This window comes from Balaenoptera physalus (assembly GCF_965194825.1).
Source record: "Balaenoptera physalus genome assembly, chromosome: 8".
Classification (NCBI taxonomy): domain Eukaryota; kingdom Metazoa; phylum Chordata; class Mammalia; order Artiodactyla; family Balaenopteridae; genus Balaenoptera; species Balaenoptera physalus.
This window is the reverse complement of record NC_138887.1, coordinates 102,102,658-102,126,646: the sequence shown is the minus strand read 5'-3', so window position 1 is coordinate 102,126,646 and position 23,989 is coordinate 102,102,658. Positions and strand designations below refer to the sequence as shown.

The 23,989-nt window shown below is 40.2% G+C and overlaps 1 protein-coding gene across 5 annotated transcripts in view; it reads left to right on the top strand.

Annotated features, from left to right (window-relative positions):
* The window catches only part of COPG2 (COPI coat complex subunit gamma 2), a 144,617-nt gene that overhangs the window by 17,064 nt on the left and 103,564 nt on the right, over positions 1-23,989 (top strand). For all 5 annotated transcript variants that reach the window (XM_082472922.1, XM_082472924.1, XM_082472923.1 and 2 more), the window contains one exon: positions 1,347-1,426. In XM_082472922.1, the coding sequence (XP_082329048.1) occupies positions 1,347-1,426 (80 nt within the window). The remainder of the gene's footprint in view (positions 1-1,346; positions 1,427-23,989) is intronic.

Sequence of the window (23,989 nt, the reverse complement as noted above, 5' to 3'; positions counted from 1 at the left end):
CCTGTGAATTTCCCTTCATTTTCCCTTGGCTATGTATTAAAATTTTTTTGTTCCTGTTTTATTCAGCATTTCTGTGTATTTGTTTAGGCAGTATAGTTGTTCAAAACACATCTTTGTCAACACTACATTGTCACTCTTTTTAATTTTAGCCAATTTGGTGGGTGTGAGGTGGTATATGAAATGTGGTTTTAATTTGTATTTCCCCAATGACTAACAGTGTTGAGCCTCAATTTTTTGTGCTTTAGCTAAATTTTTTTGGATCTCCAGTTTTATTCTGCTTCATGGTAGATTTTTATTTAGGGGGGAGTGTAAATTTTCTTCTGCTCTGAAGTTTTGATTGTCATTTTTTTGCTTCTCATAGTAGCTTCATATGGATGTGATATGCCTCATTATCTGCCCCATGCTGCCTTTCTTATTCTGGGGTGATTTTTTTCTGTGTTTAATCACCATGAGAATCCTCACTCTGTTCTGCCTGTTCCTTAATAGGCTCAGTAGTCTCCAACAGATCCTTTGTACAGCTTGGACTCTGGAGCTGGGTCTGATGTATTTGAGTTTCACTACTTATAAGAAATGTGAAGTTACTTGGTAGAGAATGAGGCTAGACAGGCTAGAGGAACCAAGGCTTTGAGCATTGAGTATGAGTGTTTATGAATAAAATCGGAGATCCAGGTGAGGAGAAAGGGTGGGCGAAACTTTATTTAACACTTCTTTTGGATCCAGGTATCCATCTAGAAATCTTGATAATTGAAAATAGTAGTTGTACAACCACAAATACCTTAAGGAAAAATATGCTGAACTGAGGAAAACACAGAGTCTGCATGTCTTTCTGTATATATTTTTAAAGAATTAAAAAAATACATTTTCTAGGACAAGCCTTTAGCACTTTGAAAAACCTGTCTTTGGACTCACATTGTCAGAGTCACAGTTTGGGTCTTTCTGTATAAAGACCCATATAATTAACTGAATTTTTGAATTTTCATCTAGGTGTTTTCTACTGTTAGTGCATCAATTACTTGTGTTTAGGAAATACTAGAATTTTGAATATTTTCTCATCCAGGCCTTTTTTTTCTTTTTTTTTTTCCTTGGCCATGCCTTGCGGCATGCAGGATCTTAGTTCCCTGACCAGGGATTAGACCCGGGCCCCTGCATTGGGAGTGAGGAGTCTTAACTGCTGGACCACCAAGGAAGTCCCCTCATCCAGGCACTTTTAAAAGGACTTTTTGGGTAGATGAGAATCTTTTTAAGAATAGCTTTCTAAATATATTTACTTGGGGTCCTCACTTCAAACAGTTTAAAAAACCATTTCCTTATGAATAACCTGTTGCCTTTTATAAATAATTTTTCAGCAAACATTGAGAAGAATGTGCTACCTTACTATCAAAGAAATGGCTACCATCTCTGAGGATGTCATAATTGTCACAAGCAGGTATGTGAATAGTTAAAACCTAGGATGCAATACTTACATATTTAGTGGAGTATTTGTTGTTCTGTTTCTGTTAATTTTACTTTTTGACTGTAAGAAAGCCAATAGGAATTTAAAAGAACATAATGTCTTAAAGCATTCTTTTCTAAAATGTGGTTGTCATGTGAAAACCATCTCTGTCTAATAAAGCTGAGAAGTCACAAAGGATAATACTAATAGATTTGATTACATTTTAAAATGTCATAAAAATATATAAACAAAACTAAAAAGTAAATGATACATTGAAATAAAATATTTATTTAAAAAATTTTTATTTTATATTAGAGTATAGTTGATTTATGAAAAAAATATAACAAGTACATCAAAAGGCTAACATCTATAATATATAAAGAACTCTTATACTTCAAAAAAACTCCGAGTGATACTTCATAAAATAATCAGTATAAAGGGTCTAAATATCTTTAAATAGTCATTCTCACTAGTAACCAAAAAATGTAATTAAAAATTCAAGAATGAGTTACAATGTTTTTTTGTTTTGTTTTTTGTGCTTTTTAAGTTCAATTTATTTAAACTAAAAAAAAAAAAACCCTGAAACAGCTCCCCCATTTCTCCCACTCCCCCAGTCCCTGCCTCCGGCAAACCACTAATCTGATCTCTGTATCTGTGTATGTATGAGCCTGGTTTTATGTATGTATTTATTTATTTAGATTCCACATATAAGAGAGATCATATGGTATTTGTCTCTCTCTGTCTGACTTATTTCACTTAGCATAATGCTCTCAGGGTCCATTCATGTTGTCACAAATGTCAAGATTTCATTCTTCTTTAACGGCCAAATAATATTCCAATGCATATATGTACAACAATTTCTTTATCCATTCATCTGTCGATGGACACTTAGGTTGTTTCCATATCTTGGCTAATGTAAATAATGCTGCAGTGAACATGGGAGTGCATATATCTTAATTAATGTTAATGTTTTCTTCAGATAAATACTCAGAAATGGAATTGCTGGATCACATGGTAGTTCTATTTTAATATTTTGAGGAACCTCCATACTGTTTTCCATAGTGGCTGTACCAATTTACATTCCCACCAACAGTGCAGAGGGTTCCCTTTTCTTCATGTCCTAAACAACACTTGCTGTTTCTATCTTTTTGATAGTAGCCATTCTAACAGGTGTGAGGTGATAGCTCATTGTGGTTTTGATTTACATTTTCCTGATGATTAATGATGTAGAGCATCTTCTCATGTACTTGTTGGCCATCTGTATGTCTTCTTTGGAAGAATGTCTGTTCACATCTGCCCATTTTAAATCAGATTTTTTTTTGCTATTGAGTTTATGAGTTCTTTATAAATTTTGGAAAATTATAATATTTTGCCAATCAAATTGGCAAAAAAGAAAAAAGGCAGTCAGTACTTGTAAGGGATATTGATATTCTTGTATACAGGAGGTAGAATAATAAATTGATTCAGTTTTTCTAGAAAGCAGTGTGGCAGCATTTGTTGAATGTTTGAAAGGGTTTATCCCTTTGATCCAGTAATTCCACATCTATGGAATTATCCACAGAAAACAATCAGAGATAGCACAGAAATACTTATATACAATGATGCTTATTGCAACACTGTTTACACTAGCAAAAAGGAAAAAACAACTTGAATGACATTGTTAAAAATGATCTAATTAATCATGTTATAGTCATATTATGAAATATTTTAATTTTTTGAATATATTTTTGAGACATCTTTAATGATATGGAAAAGTCTTCAATAAAGTGCTAAATGAAAGTTGGATTCAAGTCTGTGTATTCCCTGTAGTCTCTTTCAAAAATATTCTAAGTATGTATATAAAAATATATGATTGGATATACACTGATATATTACCAGTAAGTTATCTCTGGGTGTTTGGAATTGTGGCTATTTATTTCTTTAAAGTTTTGATAATTTCCAAGTGTCCTAGAATGAGTATGTATAATTCAGAGTCCTAAGATATATAACAAATGTTATTTAGAAAATAGTTATTAACAGTTATTAATATATAGTTGTTAATAGTTACTAATTATAACTCATTCAAGTGAATCTGGTATTTGTACAAGAAAATAAATTTTGGAGGAGGGTACTTACGTTTAACCAGCAGTTGCGTTGAATGTAGTTTCATAATATTAGTAAAGCTTTCAGCTGAAAATGACACAAAGCCAGAATTAAATAGTAAACAAACAAAATAAGCACAGAGTAGCTGGTGTTGGTTCAGTAGTTCAATAGTGGCAGGGCTGGTGTCTCTTAAATTCTTTGGGACATCCTCACATTATTGCAAAATAAGATGCCTGAATTACTGGCAGTGCACCATTCAAGGTGGGAGGGGTACCGGGAAGGGGGCCAGAGAGAGCCAGCGCCGTCTGCCCCTTTTATCAGGTATGCGAAAGCTTTTCCCAAGGCAATTTTTAGATTTTATTTGGCACAGCTGCGTTATGACTAACCTTAGGAGGCCAGGAAAGTGAGTATATAGCTTTTATAGCCCAAGGGGCAGGCTTGGGAGAAGGGATTAAAAATGGGTATTGGATTAGTCAGCTAACAGTGTGTGGCACAAATACAAAACAAAACAATCTTCACTTAGATTGCTAGATTCACTAAATATTGGAAAAATTAAAAATAGATTAATCAACTGTTGATTGAGGGTTTTTCGTTCCTTTGTTTAGCTGTTAATACTTCCATCTGAGTCCTGTTAGGCCGCTTTGAATTATGGTTTGCTTCTCGTTCGTTTTAAGTGATTAGTAGATGTAGTAGGCAGAATAATGCCCCCTCCACCCCCAAGATATCCCTGTCCTAATTCCTAGGACCTGTGAATATGTTACATTACATGGCAAAGGGGAATTAAAGTTGCTAATCAGCAGATAGGGAGAGTATCCTGGATTATCCAGGTGGGCCCAATATAAGGATAAGGGTCCTTAAAAGTAGAAGAGGGAGGCAGAAGAAAAGGGTCAGTAAAGAGATGTGATGATGGAAGCCGGGTCAGAGGGATGCACTGTTGTTGCTGAATTTGGAGACGGTGGAAGGGGGCCATAAGCCAAGGAATATGGGTGACATCTAGAAGCTGGAAAAAGCAAGGAAATGGATTTACTCCTACAGCCTCCAGAAAGGAATGCCATGCTGCTGACACCTTGATTTTAGCCCAGTGAGACCTGTGTTGGACCTCACCTTACAGAACTGTAAGGTAAAGAAGTGAATGTTGTCTTAAGCCTCTAAGTTTGTGGTAATTTGTTACAGCAGCAATAGAAAACTAACAGATTTTTGCAGTATTTAAGTGTATCAAATCAATACATTGTATACTGTAAAGTTACGCAATGTTATATGTCACTTATATCTCAAAACTAGAAAAAAAACTAATAGAGACTTTGGTACCTGGAAGTGGGGTGCTGCTGTAACAAATACCTAAACATTTGGAAGTGGCTTTGTAATTGGGCAGTGAGCAGGTGCTGGAAGAGTTTTGGGGAACATGATAGAAAAAGCCTACGCTGCCTGGAACAAACTGTTAGTAGAAATATGGGCATTAATGACTCTGCTAGACTCAGAAGGAAGTGAGGAGCAGGATAGAGAAAACATTTATCATATAGCATTGTGAACAGACTGTTGATAGAAATATGGACATTAAAGGTGTTGCTGGTGGGGGCTCAGAAGAAAATGAGAAAGGTATTAGAAACTGGAGGGAAGGGGATCCTTGTTATATTGTGGCAGAAAGCTTAGTGGCATTGTATCCTGCAGTTAGGTGGAAAGCAGGGCTTGTAAGCAATGAATTTGGATATTTAACTGAGATTTCCAAGCAGAATGTTGAGGTGTGGCTTGGTTTCTTTTTGCCACTTGTAGGGTAATAAATTGAGGAGAGACCTGTTAAACATGAACCAGGAGATCTTGATAAATACCAAATCGTTAGGTTGTACACCTGAAACTAATATAATGTTGTATGTCAATTACACCTCAAAAACAAAACAAAAATAAACCAGGAGTTGTTGATTTTGGAAATTGTCAGCCTACCAAAATGTCAAAGGATGCTAAAATCAAGAGATGTGTGTTGGGAAAGCCTTCTCTAGAGAAAAAATCAGAGTTACTCTACAGCCTTTCCCTAAAACCTCAGAAAGATTAAAAGGTCAGTGTATTCACTCACACAAAACACTGAGAGATGAAGGGTGTGACTCATAGATTCCCTCAGCATCTAAGCAGAAGCCAAAAATAGAGATGGGATTATCTAGGCAAGATCTGTGGAGGAGCCTCTTGTCTAGTGGAGTGAGTCTCTGTACGTGTATGGTAGTCCCACAAGGCTCTTGAGAATCTTATACCAGCAGAAACACCGCCAGCTTGGACTGAAAGGAACAGAGAGGTGAAGTGAAAGAAGGCTGTCAGAGCCCCAAAATTCTACAGGCAGGAGACAGGCTGATAAGGCTCCTCAGCTTTAAACACAAGCTGCCCTTTATAAAAAGGAAGGATGGCTCAGAGGGCGGAGGCCCATAAGGTAGAGCTGAGAACCATAGTGAATTCTGCCATGACTTGAAACCTCTTCCAGTTTGCCTGGCTGGATTTCAGAATTGCTTGGGACCAGTAACTCTTTTTTATCCTTTCATTTTCTCTTTTTGAACAGGAACGTCTGTATGTGTTATCCTATGGCAGTCCCATCTTTGTGTTTCAGAGCAGGGAACTTGTTTTTTAGTTTCACATGTCCATGCATGGAGAGGAATTTTGCCTCAGGATAAATTATACCCAATCTCACCCATCCTGATTTAGATGATTTTTGATGATAAAATTGGGACTTTTGAGTTGGGTGAGATTTTGGACATTTTTTTTTTTTTTAATTTTTGACTACACCGCACGGCACGTGGGATCTTAGCTCCCCAACCAGGGATTGAACCTGCGCCCCCTGCATTGGACGATGGTGTCTTAACCACTGGACTGCCAGAGAAGTCCTGAGATTTTGGACTTTGAGTTAATGCTATAATGTGTTGATTTGGGGGAGATCTTGGGATAGGGTGAATATATTTTGCCTATGAGATGGATGCAGCCCTGCTGACACAATGATTTTAGCCCAGTGAGACCTAAGTTGGAATTCTAGCCCATAGAACTAACTGTAAGATAATAAATACATTTTTGTTGTTTTAAGCCATTAATTGTGGTCATTTGTTGTAGCAGGAATAGAAAACTAATGTATTAGATGACCATTCTACATACATAGACAATTGTGTTAGCTTGGTAAGAAATCATGGATATTGAGGAAACCTGAAGGCAGACACTTCACAAAAGAGTATATACAGATAGCCAATAAGCACACGGAAATATTCTCAATATTATTAGTCATCAAGGAAATGAAGATTGAAACCTCAGTGAGATACCTTTTCATACTCACTAAAATGGTTAAAATAGAAAAGCCTGACACTACCAAAATCAACAAACCTGCTCCAATACCAAGTATGGAACTTGGTGTATGGAACAGCTGAAGCTCTCCTACGTTGTAGGTGGGAATGTAGAATGAATGATACAACCACCACAGAAAAAGTTTGGCAGTTTCTTATAAAGTTAAACATATACCTACCCTGTGACCAGTAATTCCACTGCTAAGTATTTACCCAAGAAAATGAAAATCTTTGGCCACAAAAAAGACTGTATAAGAATTTCATAGCAGCTTTGTGATAGCCCTAAACCAGAAACAACCCAAAAGTTCATCAACAGGAGAATGGTTAAACCAACTGTGTTATCTTAATACAGTGGACCACTACTCAGCAATAAAAAGGAACAAATTGCTGTTTCAAGCAACAACACAGATACATTCCTAAAATAATATGTTGGAACAAAAGAAAACAGACACGAAAGAATGCATGCTGGATGATTCTATTTATGTAAATTCTAAGACCAGTCAAAACTCAGTTGTGGTGACAGAAACCAGAAGTCTGGTAGGTTGGAGGAGACTGACTGGAAGTGGGCATGAGGGAACTTTCTGAGGTGATGGAAGTGTTCAGTATTTTATTTTGGGTAAAGGTTACATGAGTGATCACAATTGCCATCTAACTGAACACTTAAGCTGGCATTTTTATTGTATATAAATTACAACTCAGTTAACAAAAAGAAAAACATGAAGAGATTTAGTTAGTGGCGTAAGGATGGTCAAGTATATTGACAGTCTGGTTATACTGTTCTACCCCTGTCTGATGAGACTCACCAGTGAAAAGCTGCATCTGAAGATTGCTTAGAATTCTGGAAATGAGTCCTGAGGAATGACCCATCACTCACATGGGGAGTAGCATGGGGGAATGGGTTTCAGTATGTGATTAGTTACATCCCTAGTCTCAGAAAATCAAATGAACAGTTCATAGGCCATGGTTTAGGAAGAAATAAAGGGGCTGTAGAAACGGCTGTCTGGCAGGCAGTTTTGATATCAATTGTGGGAATAATGTGAGGATTTGGGCAGGGGGAGGATAATACTTAGCTTCCTAAGGGAACCAAGAAGCTAAGACCATCCACAGACTTGGTAAGAAATATTCAAGCCTGAAACAGCTTTTCTACTTGAATGGTGCTGCTGTCCTTGACGTTATGTCTGCCAGGACTTGGTGTAGAGCAAGAAAGGAAATGAGATACTATTCTAATCTGACTTAGCCACCACTGTAGTGAAACTTCTCTCAAAGATTTCCAGTAATCTCTTTTATTTATTTATTTATTTATTTATTTATTTATTTATTTATTTATTTATTTATTTATTTATTTATTTTTGGCTGTGTTGGGTCTTCGTTTCTGTGCGAGGGCTTTCTCTAGTTGTGGCAAGCGGGGGCCACTCCTCATCGCGGTGCGCGGGCCTATCGTGGCCTCTCTTGTTGCGGAGCACAGGCTCCAGACGCGCAGGCTCAGTAATTGTGGCTCACGGCCCCAGTTGCTCCGTGGCATGTGGGATCTTCCCAGACCAGGGCTCGAACCCGTGTCCCCTGCATTGGCAGGCAGATTCTCAACCACTGCGCCACCAGGGAAGCCCCTCCAGTAATCTCTTTTTTTTTTTTTTTTTAACATCTTTATTGAAGTATAATTGCCTTACAATGGTGTGTTAGCTTCTGCTTTATAACAAAGTGAATCAGTTATACATATACAATATGTTCCCATTTCTCTTCCCTCTTGCATCTCCCTCCCTCCCACCCTCCCCATCCCACCCTTCTAGGTGGTCACAAAGCACCGAGCTGATCTCCTTGTGCTATGCGGCTGCTTCCCACTAGTTATCTATTTTACATTTGGTAGTGTATATATGTCGATGACACTCTCTTACCCTGTCACATCTCACCCCACCCCCTCCCCATATCCTCAAGTCCATTCTCTAGGAGGTCTGTGTCTTTATTCCCATCTTGCCACTAGGTTCTTCATGGCCTTTTTTTTTTCCTTAGATTCCGTATATATGTGTTAGCATACTGTATTTGTTTTTCTCTTTCTGACTTACTTCACTCTGTATGACAGACTCTAACTCCATCCACCTCATTACAGATACCTCCATTTCATTTCTTTTTATGGCTGAGTAATATTCCATTGTATATATGTGCCACATCTTCTTTATCCATTCATCTGTCGATGGACATTTAGGTTGCTTCCATGTCCTGGCTATTGTAAATAGAGCTGCAATGAACATTTTGGTACATGACTCTTTTTGACCTATGGTTTTCTCAGGGTATATGCCCAGTATTGGGATTGCTGGGTCGTATGGTAGTTCTATTTGTAGTTTTTTAAGGAACCTCCATACTGTTCTCCATAGTGGCTGTATCAATTTACATTCCCACCAACAGTGCAAGAGTGTTCCCTTTCCTCCACACCCTCTCCAGCATTTATTGTTTCTAGATTTTTTGATGATGGCCATTCTGACCGGTGTGAGATAATATCTCATTGTAGTTTTGATTTGCATTTCTCTAATGATTAATGATGTTGAGCATTCTTTCATGTGTCTGTAGGCCATCTGTATATCTTCTTTGGAGAAATATCTATTTAGGTCTTCTGCCCATTTTTGGATTGGGTTGTTCGTTTTTTTGTTATTGAGCTGCATGAGCTGCTTGTAAATCTTGGAGATTAATCCTTTGTCAGTTGCTTCATTTGCAAATATTTTCTCCCATTCTGATGGTTGTCTTTTGGTCTTGTTTATGGTTTCCTTTGCTGTGCAAAAGCTTTTAAGTTTCATTAGGTCCCATTTGTTTATTTGTGTTCTTATTTCCATTTCTCTGGGAGCTGGGTCAAAAAGAATCTTGCTGTGATGTGTGTCATAGAGTGTTCTGCCTATGTTTTCCTCTAAGAGTTTGATAGTGTCTGCCCTTACACTTAGGTCTTTAATCCATTTTGAGTTTATTTTTGTGCATGGTGTCAGGGAGTGTTCTAATTTCATACTTTTACATGTACCTGTCCAATTTTCCCAGCACCACTTATTGAAGAGGCTGTCTTTTCTCCGCTGTATATGCTTGCCTCCTTTATCGAAGATAAGGTGACCATATGTGTGTGGGTTTATCTCTGGGCTTTCCATCCTGTTCCATTGATCTGTATTTCTGTTTTTGTGCCAGTACCAAACTGTCTTGATTACTGAAGCTTTGTAATATAGTCTGAAGTCAGGGAGCCTGATTCCCCCAGCTCCATTTTTCGTTCTCAAGATTGCTTTGGCTATTCGGGGTCTTTTGTGTTTCCATACAAATTGTGAAATTTTTTGTTCTAGTTCTGTGAAAAATGCCAGTGGTAGTTTGATAGGGATTGCATTGAATCTGTAGATTGCTTTGGGTAGTAGAGTCATTTTCACAATGTTGATTCTTCCAATCCAGGAACATGGTATATCTCTCCATCTATTTGTATCACCTTTAATTTCTTTCATCAGTGTCTTATAATTTTCTGCATACAGGTCTTTTGTCTCCTTAGGTAGGTTTATTCCTAGATATTTTATTCTTTTTGTTGCAATGGTAAATGGGAGTGTTTTCTTAATTTCACTTTCAGATTTTTCATCATTAGTGTATAGAAATGCAAGAGATTTCTGTGCATTAATTTTGTATCCTGCTACTTTACCAAATTCATTGATTAGCTCTAGGAGTTTTCTGGTAGCATCTTTAGGATTCTCTATGTATAGTATCATGTCACCTGCAAATAGTGACAGCTTTACTTCTTCTTTTCCGATTTGGATTCCTTTTATTTCTTTGTCTTCTCTGATTGCTGTGGCTAACACTTCCAAAACTATGTTGAATAATAGTGGTGAGAGTGGGCAACCTTGTCTTGTTCCTGATCTTAGTGGAAGTGGTTTCAGTTTTTCACCATTGAGGACAATGTTGGCTGTGGGTTTGTCATATATGGCCTTTATTATGTTGAGGAAAGTTCCCTCTATGCCTACTTTCTGCAGGGCTTTTATCATAAATGGGTGTTGAATTTTGTCGAAAGCTTTCTCTGCATCTATTGAGATGATCATATGGTTTTTCTCCTTCAGTTTGTTAATATGGTGTATCACGTTGATTGATTTGCGTATATTGAAGAATCCTTGCATTCCTGGGATAAACCCCACTTGATCATGGTGTATGATCCTTTTAATGTGTTGTTGGATTCTGTTTGCTAGTATTTTGTTGAGGATTTTTGCATCTATGTTCATCAGTGATATTGGCCTGTAGTTTTCTTTCTTTGTGACATCTTTGTCTGGTTTTGGTATCAGGGTGATGGTGGCCTCATAGAATGAGTTTGGGAGTGTTCCTCCCTCTGCAATATTTTGGAAGAGTTTGAGAAGGATAGGTGTTAGCTCTTCTCTAAATGTTTGATAGAATTCACCTGTGAAGCCATCTGGTCCTGGGCTTTTGTTTTTTGGAAGAGATTTTTAATCAAGTTTCAATTTCAGTGCTTGTGATTGGTCTGTTCATATTTTCTATTTCTTCCTGGTTCAGTCTCGGCAGTTTGTGCATTTCTAAGAATCTGTCCATTTCTTCCAGGTTGTCCATTTTATTGGCATAGAGTTGCTTGTAGTAATCTCTCATGATCTTTTGTATTTCTGCAGGGTCAGTGGTTACTTCTCCTTTTTCATTTCTAATTCTATTGATCTGAGTCTTCTCCCTTTTTCTCTTGATGAGTCTGGCTAATGTTTTATCAATTTTGTTTATCTTCTCAAAGAACCAGCTTTTAGTTTCATTGATTTTTGCTATTGTTTCCTTCATTTCTTTTTCATTTATTTCTGACCTGATCTTTATAATTTCTTTCCTTCTGCTGGCTTTGGGGTTTTTTTGTCCTTCTTTCTCTAATTGCTTTAGGTGCAAGGTTAGGTTGTTTATTCGAGATGTTTCCTGTTTCTTGAGGTAGGCTTGTATTGCTATAAACTTCCCTCTTAGCACTGCTTTTGCTGCGTCTCATAGGTTTTGGGTCGTCGTATCTCCATTGTCATTTGTAGGTATTTTTTGATTTCCCCTTTGATTTCTTCAGTAATCACTTCGTTATTAAGTAATGTATTGTGTAGCCTCCATGTGTTTGTATATTTTACAGATCTTTTCCTGTAATTGATATCTAGTCTCATAGCGTTGTGGTCAGAAAAGATACTTGATACGATTTCAATTTTCTTAAATTTACCAAGGCTTGATTTGTGACCCAAGATATGATCTATCCTGGAGAATGTTCCATGAGCACTTGAGAAAAATGTGTATTCTGTTGTTTTTGGGTGGAATGTCTTATAAATATCAATTAAGTCCATCTTGTTTAATGTATCATTTAAAGCTTGTGTTTCCTTATTTATTTTCATTTTGGATGATCTGTCCATTGGTGAAAGTGGGGTGTTAAAGTCCCCTACTATGATTGTGTTGCTGTCGATTTCCCCTTTTATGGCTGTTAGTATTTGCCTTATGTATTGAGGTGCTCCTATGTTGGGTGCATAAATATTTACAATTGTTATACCTTCCTCTTGGATCGATCCCTTGATCATTATATAGTGTCCTTCTTTGTCTCTTGTAATAGTCTTTATTTTAAAGTCTATTTTGTCTGATATGAGAATTGCTACTCCAGCTTTCTTTTGATTTCCATTTGCATGGAATATCTTTTTCCATCCCCTCACTTTCAGTCTGTATGTGTCTCTAGGTCTGAAGTGGGTCTCTTGTAGACAGCATATATATGGGTCTTGTTTTTGTATCCATTCAGCCAGCCTGTGTCTTTTGGTGGGAGCATTTAATCCATTTACATTCAAGGTAATTATCGATATGTATGTTCCTATTCCCATTTTCTTAAATGTTTTGGGTTTGTTATTGTAGGTGTTTTCCTTCTCTTGTGTTTCTTGCCTAGGGAAGTTCCTTTAGCATTTGTTGTAAAGCTGGTTTGGTGGTGCTGAACTCTCTCAGCTTTTGCTTGTCTGTAAAGGTTTTAATTTCTCCATCAAATCTGAATGAGATCCTTGCTGGGTAGAGTAATCTTGGTTGTAGGTTTTTATCCTTCATGACTTTAAGTATATCCTGCCACTCCCTTCTGGCTTGCAGAGTTTCTGCTGAAAGATCAGCTGTTAACCTTATGGGGATTCCCTTGTGTGTTATTTGTCGTTTTTCCCTTGCTGCCTTTAATATGTTTTCCTTATATTTAATTTTTGACAGTTTGATTAATATGTGTCTTGGCGTGTTTCTCCTTGGGTTTATCCTGTATGGGACTCTCTGTGCTTCCAGGACTTGATTAACTATTTCCTTTCCCATATTAGGGAAGTTTTCAACTATAATCTCTTCAAATATTTTCTCAGTCCCTTTCTTTTTCTCTTCTTCTTCTGGGACCCCTATAATTCGAATGTTGGTGCGTTTAATGTTGTCCCAGAGGTCTCTGAGACTGTCCTCAGTTCTTTTCATTCTTTTTTCTTTATCCTGCTCTGTAGTAGTTATTTCCACCATTTTATCTTCCAGGTCACTTATCCTTTCTTCTGCCTCAGTTATTCTGCTATTGATCCCATGTAGAGTATTTTTAATTTCATTTATTGTGTTTTTCATAATTGCTTGGTTCCTCTTTAGTTCTTCTACGTCCTTGTTAAATGTTTCTTGCATTTTGTCTATTCTATTTCCAAGATTTTGGATCATCCTTACTATCATTATTCTGAATTCTTTTTCAGGTAGACTACCTATTTCCTCTTCATTTGTTAAGTCTGGTGTGTTTTGACCCTGCTCCTTCATCTGCTGTGTGTTTTTCTGTCATCTCATTTTGCTTATCTTACTGTGTTTGGGGTCTCCTTTTCACAGGCTGCAGGTTTGTAGTTCGTGTTGTTTTTGGTATCTGTCCCCAGTGGCTAAGGTTGGTTCAGTGGGTTGTGTAGGCTTCCTGGTGGAGGGAACTAGTGCCTGAGCTCTGGTGGATGAGGCTGGATCTTGTCTTTCTGGTGGGCACATCCACGTCTGGTGGTGTATTTTGGGGTGTCTGTGGCCTTATTATGATTTTAGGCAGCCTCTCTGCTAATGGATGGGGCTGTGTTCCTGTCTTGCTAGTTGTTTGGCATAGGGTGTCCAGCACTGTAGCTTGCTGGTCGTTGAGTGAAGCTGGGTCTTGATGTTGAGATGGAGATCTCTGAGAGATTTTTGCCGTTTGGTATTATGTGGAGCTGGGAGGTCTCTTGTGGACCAGTGTCCTGAAGTTGGCTCTCCCACCTCAGAGGCACGGCCCTGATGCCTGGCTGGAGCACCAAGAGCCTTTCGTCCACACGGCTCAGAGTAAAAGGGAGAAAAAATAGAAAGAAAGAAAGAGGCTATAATATAGTGAAGTAAAATAAAGCTATTGTAAAGCAAAGCTATACAGACAAAATCTCACCCAGAAGCATATACATATACACTCACAAAAAAAAGGAAAAGGGGAAAGATTAATATATCCTGCTCCCAAAGTCCACCTCCTGAATTTGGGATGATTCGTTGTCTATTCAGGTATTCAACAGATGCAGGCACATCAAGTTGTTTGTGGAGTTTTAATCCGCTGCTTCTGAGGCTGCTGGGAGAGATTTCCCCTTCTCTTCCCTGTTCGCACAGCTTCTGGGATTCAGCTTTGGATTTGGACCCGCCTCTGCGTGTAGGTCGCCTGAGGGCATCTATTCCCCGCCCAGACAGGACGGGGTTAAAGGAGCAGCTGCTTCGGGGGCTCTGGCTCACCCAGGCCACGGGAGGGAGGGGTACAGAGGAGGCGGGGCGCGCCTGCGGCGGCCGAGGCCAGCGTGACGTTGCACCAGCCTGAGGCGCACCGTGTGTTCTCCCGGGGAAGTTGTCCCCGGATCACGGGACCCTGGCAGTGGCGGGCTGCACAGGCTCCCGGGAGGGGCGGTGTGGAGAGTGACCTGTGCTCGCACACAGGATTTTTGGAGGTGGCAGTAGCAGCCCCAGCGTCTCACGCCCGTCTCTGGGGTCCGCGCTGATCGCCGCGGCTCGCGCCCTTCTCTGGAGTTCGTTTAGGCGGCGCTCTGAATCCCCTCTCCTTGCGCGCAGCGAAACAGAGAGGCAAGCAAAAGTCTCTTGCGTCTTCGGCAGCTGCAGAACTTTTCCCGGTCTTCCTCCCAGCCAGCTGTGGTGCGCTAACCCCTTCAGGCTGTGTTCACGCCGCCAGCCCCAGTCCTCTCCCTGCGATCCAACTGAAGCCGAGCCTCAGCTCCCAGCCCCGCCCGCCCCGGCGGGTGAGCAGAGAAGCCTCTCAGTCTGGTGAGCGCTGCTCGGCGCCGAGCCTCTCTGCCGGAGTCTCTCTGTTTTTTCCTCTGCGCCCCTGTTGCTGTGGGGTCTGCGCTGATAGCCGCGGCTCGCGCCCTTCTCTGGAGTTCGTTTAGGCGGCGCTCTTAATCCCCTCTCCTCCTGCACCCGGAAACAAAGAGGGAAGAAAAAGTCTCTTGCCTCTTCGGCAGCTGCAGACTTTTTCCCGGACTCCCTTCTGGATAGCTGTGGTGCACTAACCCCTTCAGGCTGTGTTCACACCGCCAACCCCAGTCCTCTCCCTGCGATCCGACCGAAGCCCGAGCCTCAGCTCCCTGCCCCGCCTGCCCCGGCGGGGGAGCAGACAAGCCTCTCGGGCTGGTGAGTGCTGCTCGGCGCCGAGCCTCCGTGCGGGAACCTCTCCGCTTTGCCCTCCGCACCCCTGTGGCTGCGCTCTCCTCCGTGGCTCCGAAGCTTCCCCTCTCTGCCACCCGCAGTCTCTGCCCACGAAGGGGCTTCCTAGTGCGTGGAAATCTTTCCTCCTTCACAGCTCCCTCCCAGTGGTGCAGGTGCCGTCCCTATTCTTTTGTCTCTGTTATTTCTTTTTTCTTTTGCCCTACCCAAGTACGGGGGGAGTTTCTTGCCTTTTTGGAGGTCGGATGTTTTCTGCCAGCGTTCAGTGGGTGTTCTGTAGGAGCAGTTCCACGTGTAGATGTATTTCTAGTGTATCTGTGGGAAGGAAGGTGATCTCTGCGTCTTACTCTTCCGCCATCTTCTCTCCTCCTCCCAGTAATCTCTTAATTGCAAAATCCCAAAGCTGATTTTTCAGTCTGTATTTTTTATTATTTTTATTTTATTTATTTATTTATTTTTTGGGCTGTGTTGGGTCTTCGTTTCTGTGCGAGGGCTTCCTCTAGCTGCGGCAAGCGGGGGCCACTCTTCATCACGGTGCGCGGGCCTCTCACTATCGTGGCCTCTCTTGTTGCGGAGCACAGGCCCCAGACGCGCAGGCTCAGCAGTTGTGGCTCACGGGCCCAGTTGCCCCACGGCATGTGGGATCTTCCCAGACCAGGGCTCGAACTTGTGTCCCCTGCATTAGCAGGCAGATTCTCAACCACTGCGCCACCAGGGAAGCCCTTCAGTCTGTATTTTAATTGACCTCTCTCTTAGTTTTAATATGGTTAAACACTCCCTGAAGTTCTACCGTATTTGGCTTTCAGAACCATAGTCCTGAATTTCCTCCCATCTCTGATTATTCCATTTTATTCTTCCACAGAAGAGGCTGTTTTATTCTGCCTGTCACCCTAAATATTGGCATTCCCTGGGGTTCACATCAATGCTTTTGCCATTTCCCAAACTCATCATGCTATTTGATACCCTGTATCACTGTACATGTTTCTCCCTGTGCCTGCATTTATCCTATTTCCTTTTCCACAAAGCTCAAACATCATTTTACATATTGATTTTCCTGTTCTTGACAGGTTAGTCATTGTCTCCTCTGCTGTTCTTATAATACTTCGTTTTAACCTCTATTCTAGTGTTTAGTACATTGTGCTGTAATGATTTGTTTACATGTTTTTCTATCCTCTGTACTGTTAGTTCCTTGAGAGCAAAAATTATATCATATATGACTTTGTATCATTAATTCTTAGAAAAGTGCCTTGCATGTATTAGACACACATTAAAAGTTTGTTTCATGAATTAAGCACAGGATAATCCATTTTCTCACTTCATTTAAGGGAGCTGAAATCATAAGGATTATTTGTCTTTCTCTATCTCAAGACAGCACTCACACATATGAAGAAGTGGAGAAATATGGGTGTATTAGTTGGGTTTCTCCAGACAACAGAACTAATAGGATATATATAGATACATAGAAAGAGATTTATTATGAAGGATTGGCTCACGCAGTTATGGGGGCTAAGCCCCATAATCTGCTCTCTGTAAACTGGAGGCCCAGCAAAGCCAGTGGTATAGTTCCAGACCAGACCTGAAGGCCTGGGAACCAGGAGTCCTAATTTCCCAGGGCAGGAGAAGATGGATGTCCCAGCCCAAGCAGAGAGCAAATACTCCCTTCCTCTGCCTTTTTATTCTATTCAGGCTCCTAACGGATTGCATGATGCCCATTCCTATTGGTGAGGGTGATCTTCTTTACTCAGCTTACTGATTCAAATGCCAGTCTTCTGGAAGCACACTCATAGACACACCCAGAAATAATGCTTTACCAGTTATCTGGGCATCCCTTAACTCGGTGAAGTTGACACAGAAAATTAACCATCACTGTGGGTTTAATGGGAGTTGAGAAACCTTTCTGTATCCTGCCTCTTTCCTGTCCAGTTGACAAGCAGACTGCCCTGATTTATTTGGATTCATACTTATTCTCTTTTAAAATGAAATTGTGGAAAACATTTGAGAGAAAATCATGAAAATGATGCCAAGTCATAAAACTCCTTTCTCCAAAGCCTAATAAAATGAACACCAATGAGTAAAAGGAAAAGTCAGGGTACTTCTGATTCTGGCCAAGATGGACTAAGGCCACGGCAGGCCATGTCTCCCAATGATCACAACAAAAGTACAGAAAGTGACTACCTGAGGCCTTTGAAAACTGAATAATAACAGTGAATTTGAGGAAAGAAAACAGTAATTAATGAATAACCAGTGTGGTAACAGTGAGTTTCATGTTTATTTTTCCTCTTTATACCCCGCGTTTGACCCAAGAGCAGGCTAATTGGAGAACTGTACAGTGGGACGAGTCAACAGAGGCAGAAGCCCATCTCTCTAGCCTGAGCACAAGTTAAAGAAAAGACCCCTGCAAGCTGGAGAGCATGGGGGAGAATCCTTGTTTGTTTGTTATTGTTTTTTTGTTTAATTTCTGGTCCTGCCTTGAGGCCAGTCCTAGTTGTGGAACACTACTGTGACGTGACAGCAGTATTTCAGACACCTGAAACCCTGAGATAAGACCTGTCTCTGAGAAAAGGGGCCCCTGGCATGTGAAGAGTGGGGGGAAATCCACGTTACAATTGACCCTTGCAACGGGAGTTTTGAACTGTGCAGGTCCACTTACACATGGATCCTGAGGAACCACGTATAGGGAGAGCTGAATATAAATTATATTCAGATTTTCAACTGTGTGGAGGGTTGGCACCCCTAACCCCTGCATTGTTCACGGGTCAACTGTATTTTTTTTTCTTTCTTTTATCTCTTTGTCTTAAGGGCTCGCTTCCAAAGAATTGTGCAGTAGCACAGGGAGCTAAAACTCTGAGAGAATCTCATATTTCTGGTGAGAAGAACTGGGAAAAGGAGTCCTTGAGAGCCAGAGAGTGTGGGAGAAATGACATGCACGGAAGGCCACGCAGAACTTGCGATCTGAAACTGCCTTGAGTGCTTGGTAAAACAAAAGTCAGCATTCCTCAGAGGCTTTTAACAGGACTCAGAGTCTCATGACATAATATTCAGAATCTGCAGATACAATCCAAAATGAGTCAACCAGGAAAGTCTGACCAATTCTCAAGGGGAAAGATAATCAATAGATGCCAACCCTGTTATTACCTAGATGTTGGGTTTATTAAAGACTTGAAAGCAGCTAATACAACCATGCTCCATAAAGGTGAACACTCTTGAAATGAATAGAAGAGGAGAAATTCTCAGCAGAGAACTATATATATAAAAAAGAACCAACTGAAAATTTTAGAAATGACAAAGTACAACATGCAAAATAAAAAATTCATTGGCTGGGCGGTCTAAGCCTCTGTAGGCTTGTTGGTTCTTCTCCATGGACCCAACCGAGCGCTTATAGAGCATTTGGGAGAGTCCTGAGGGAGAATCTCCCTCAGGGTAAAGAATTGGGAGCAGGGAATAGCAGCTACCCTGGCAGGGATATTGACCTGCCCTTGGATCCTTTTCCTCTGTTTCCCCTCTGAAAGAAAAGCCTTAAGCTGTAGGAGGAATGGCAACACACACTCATCTTTAGATCCCGGTGAAAACTCATTGCAATTGTGGGAAGGGAACAGGGGAAAAACTTTCTACCCCTGGGGGAGTGATAAGAATATGCACTGAGTCAACTGCAGTTCTAGAAGGGGCAGAAGTGAAGGCCACAACCCTAAGATCCAGGAACAGGGTGCCTGCCTAAGACAGCCTTAATTAGAACAACAAAGAACAGCCTCCCATCCCTACCCGCCCACTGCACTGAGGGATAAGTAAGTAACCTGCAAGAGACCAATCCTCTCTGAGGGGCTGGGGGAAGAAAATACCAAAAGCTGAGGGTAATCATTGAAAAAAAAAAAATACTCTGTCACACCAGCCCTCAACCTAAACATAGGATATCACTAGAGGAATTTGGAGCCAAGCTTGTGGAGCACTGAGTGTTACAAGAGCAACAAGAAACCAAACCCAGTCCAACTCCCAAAGAGATTAATTCAAACCCCTGAGCTAATGGCTTAGCAGGAGGAAACATGTCCCCACTTCAAGGCATGTAAACAATTTACTTCATCTCTCCTGTCCTACACGAGATGTTTGGCTTTCAACAACAAATTAGAAAGCCTAAGAAAAAACAGGAAAAAAAGAATACTCTCAAGAGACAAAGCAGTCAGCAGAACCACAGTCACCACTATTCAACATTGTACTAGAGGTATTAAGCAATGCAGTTAGACAAAAGAAACCAATTCGACACATAAGAGTAAATTAACAAAGAAATAAACTCTCTCTGTTTTTAGATGATGTGGTAGAATACCTGGAAACCCTAGACAATGATAAAATGAACTCAAACAATAGAAGAATTGAGTGGGGTAGCAGGATATAAAATTAACACATAGAAATCAGTAGCTTTTATGTAAACAAACAACACGCATAGAACCCCATTGCAACAACAACAGAGATTGAATACTTAGGAATAATTTTGACAAAAAATGCACAAAACTTAGGAAAAAAAAATTTGAAGCCCTGAAATGCTCAAAGTATACTTGAACAGATGTAAAGGTATCCCCTGTTTTGAATAGGTCAGTTCAACGTTATAAAGATTTTAATCCTCCCTAAATTAATTTATAAATTCATTTCAATCCCAATAAAAAATCCAACAGGTTATATTACAGAGTTAGAAAAGTTAATACTAAAGTTCATGTGGAAAAACAAACATGTAAGAATAGCCAGGAAATAACTGAAAAAGGGAAAACCGTGAGGAAGGACTAGCTCTACCAGTCAGTGAAATACTAAGGGCTGTACAGTTAGAACAGTGTGGTACTGACACGTGAATAGACAAAGAGACCAGTGGAGTAAAATTGTGTGATGACTACGTAAAGTGTCAACTCGGCCGTGCTGATCTACATTTTTCAGAATTCTCTGATACAAATGGAAAGTACACAATTAGACCCAAGGACACATGGAAATTTAGTATATGACAAAGGTGGCATCTCTAATCACCGGGGTAAGCATGTACTTTTTAATACATGTTGCTGGGACAACTGAGTAGCCACTTAGAAAAAGATAAAATTAGAGTAGCCACTTAGAAAAAGATAAAATTAGATCTGTATTTTGCATCATATACATGAGTAAACTCTAAAAAGATAAGGAGTATAAATTTAAAAAAATGAAATCATATAAGTACTAGAAGAAAACATGAGTATATTCCTCTTTAACGTTGGTGTAGGGAAAAGTTTTGTAATTATGACTAAAATCCAAAGGCAATACAAAGGATTGATAAATTTGACTACATAATTTTTTAAAATTGCATGACCCCAACACCATAAAATATAGATAGAATAAACCAGGGGTTTGCAGTAGGGCCAAGTTGTGGTATAAACAGTTATTCTTAATTTATTGTCATGGTATCCTACATGATATTGCCATTCATTTTATGGCAAAAGCGGAGTGATAGTGGGCTCGTGACTAGGAGGGAGATGAGTAGTTTTATTGTGCTTCACCTAGGAGCAGACAGCCTGATGCTATGATGAGATGGCTTATTGAATGCTCAGCTGAGGTAGTAGGTTGGAGGAAGGACTCTGTGAGGTTGGGGAATTCTCCTCCAAGATGCCATATATCCATTGAATCGATTGCCAGTGTATGGTACTGTCACCAAGAAATAGAATAGGCAGGTCCAGAAATCAAGAGGTGGAAGTAGGACTGGCCCCTCTAACCCTCACTCCCAGTGACTCACTTGTAGAATTTATGCTTCCCATTCTCACCCCAAATGTGTATTAGAGGTCCCGGTTCCCAGGGGACAATGTTTTCAAGGGGTGAAAAGGGGGAAGCATTTAACCCATTGACTCCTGGTTCCCGTGGGTGTGGATTGTCTCCAGCACAGAAACATCCCACACTTCTGGATTCTACATGTCTGAGTAACAGGTTGGCAACCTAAGGCATCCCACACTGCAGAAGCAGAGCAACCCTGGGGCAGGAAGTGAGCCAGTTTGCACACTTGAAATGATGACTCCTATTGGGTCACTTTGTGTTCTTCATGCTAGTGGACCAGCAGGTAATGAAAGGAGCTGCTATACTCGTAGAGGTAACTGACCTTGATCCCTATCAGGATCTAGGGTTGTTTCTATATAAAAGTGACAGAGAGGACTGTATCTAGAATTCAAGGTATTCACTTGAGTATATTTTTGTGTGTTCACGCATGGGAAAATGTTGACTAGGGACTAGGGAACAACCAACGGTCCAACCAGGGTAAATCCAACAAAGGGCTCAGATCCCTTGGGATAAAGGTTTGAGTCACCTACCAGACACATAACCAAGATGAGATGAAGTGCTGGCCAAGAGTGAGGGAAATAAAGAATGGGTGGTTATAGGAAGGAGATGATGAATATCAATTATGGCTTTGAAATGAGTTGTAGCAGTATGGGTTGTACCATGTTCTACTCATCTTCCAGTCTCTTGTAGAAATAGTGGATGGTTACCATCTTGAAGACTCAGTAATAGATTAGATTCAATGGAAGACATGTTCAAATGTGAGGGGTGCAAAGGATGGGCTGTATTGGGTGCCACTTTTGAGCAACCTCCCGTTTCCTCAGCCTCATCTTTGGTTCCAGCTGTGGCTGTGGTCAACATTGCCATGTAGGGTCCAGCTCACTAGCATCGATAGTGCCTCACTTCAAGCATGTCCTGTGCGTTTTGCTTCCTGCCCTGCAATTCTTGCACACTCACTGAACTCACATGTGTGAGTTAACATGTGAATGTTAAGAGAATGGCGAGTTAACACTCTGGGGTTAAATCTCTACCAGGGGCTAAGAGCTAGTGGATAAATTCTTTCCTTTTCATCCCTTGAATGTGTGGTTTCTGAGATGTATTTCATTAGGCTTCTCAGAAGATTGGTCATTAAATAACCAGTTGCTTGTGGCAGTGACACACTAGAGAAAACTTCTTTGGGTTGACTTTCCCTCCTCCTTGGTTTACTTCCTTATCTTTTACTTCTCCCTCAGAACACACTCCCAAATAAACTATCTGTATGTAAGCCTTTGCTGTCAGGGCAGCCCAAGCTAAACAGAAGTACAGAGCAGGGGTTGGCAAACTATGGCCCGTGGCCAAAACTGTTGCCTCATTTTGTAAATAAAATTTTATTGGAACGTAGCCATGCCTTTTTGTTTATGCATTACTATGGCTACTTTCGTGCCATCAGCAAGTCAAGGAGAGAGGACTCAGGAACCAAACCTGCCAAGCCTCAGTTTTTTAATCTAATTGGAAAAATGCAAATATTTGTGAAAAAGACCGGTTGATAAATTATTTATCCCCAAACAATGGAAATATGTGCTACCATTAAAAAGATATTTCAGATATACTATTTAGATATTTTAATATATATAAATATCTAAAATTTTAAAACATCTGCCTATAAGGAAAGATTTTCAAGTTATACTATTGAGTAAGATTGAAGGTACCAGAAGAGTGGTGATCCATTGGCATGCATTTTAATAAGTCTCTGTGGTTGCATATATTTTAAGAACTTCCTTAAGAAAACATAAGCAACTGTTCACAATGGCTGTCTCCAGTTGAGTGGCACGACAGGCTAGGGTGGGTGAGGAGAGACTTAGACTTTATATTTTATACCTTTTTGAATACTTTGAAAATGGATTGTTATATGAGTGAAATACTCTACCTAATAATTGAAAAATGAACGAAATTGAAGGACTGTCAGTTATTCACAACTTTCTCCTCTTGGTGCCCTAATGGAGTGAGTTGGAGTTGGAGGCCATTTTGGATTATGTGAGGGAAGTTGAGTGAGGGAGGAGGTGGATAGTCAGTTTGAGGGTAGTATAAATGCACAGAGGACAAGAGAAGGAAGGGTAAAAGAGTGAATAATCTAAAGGTTAAAAACCTTTTAAAATTACGGCCATGAAATTTTGTAGCTCAGTCCACACTCCTCTGCCTGTTTTTGCAGCTCCACAGAAAGGTCTGAAACCATTGACATTTATTTTAGAAAGCCATTCCTGAGAGAGCGAGACCTCATGAAGTAAACATTTTAGTTAGTTTCTTTTAAAGAGTTATTTTTAAGTCTGATGAGTTTTTGGGATTTTGGGGGATTTCAGCCTGAGGCTCTCTATATCATTGTCTGTTTTTTATGCCAGTAATCAGTATCTAAAATTATGTATATATTTAGTTTATGTGATTAATATCTCTTTTCCCACTGGAATGTAAGTTCCATGAAGGCAAAGACTTTGTTTTGCTCACTGCTGTATTCTTTTTTTTTTTTACATCTTTATTGGAGTATAATTGCTTTACAATATTGTGTTAGTTTCTGCTGTGTAACAAAGTGAATCAGCTATATGTATACATATATACCCATATCTGCCTCCCTCCCACCCTCCCTATCCCACCCTTCTAGGTGGTCACAAAGCACTGAGCTGATCTCCCTGTGCTATGCAGCTGCTTCCCACTAGCTATCTATTTTACGTTTGGTAGTGTATATATGTCCATGCCACTCTCTCACTTCGTCCCAGCTTACCCTTCCCCC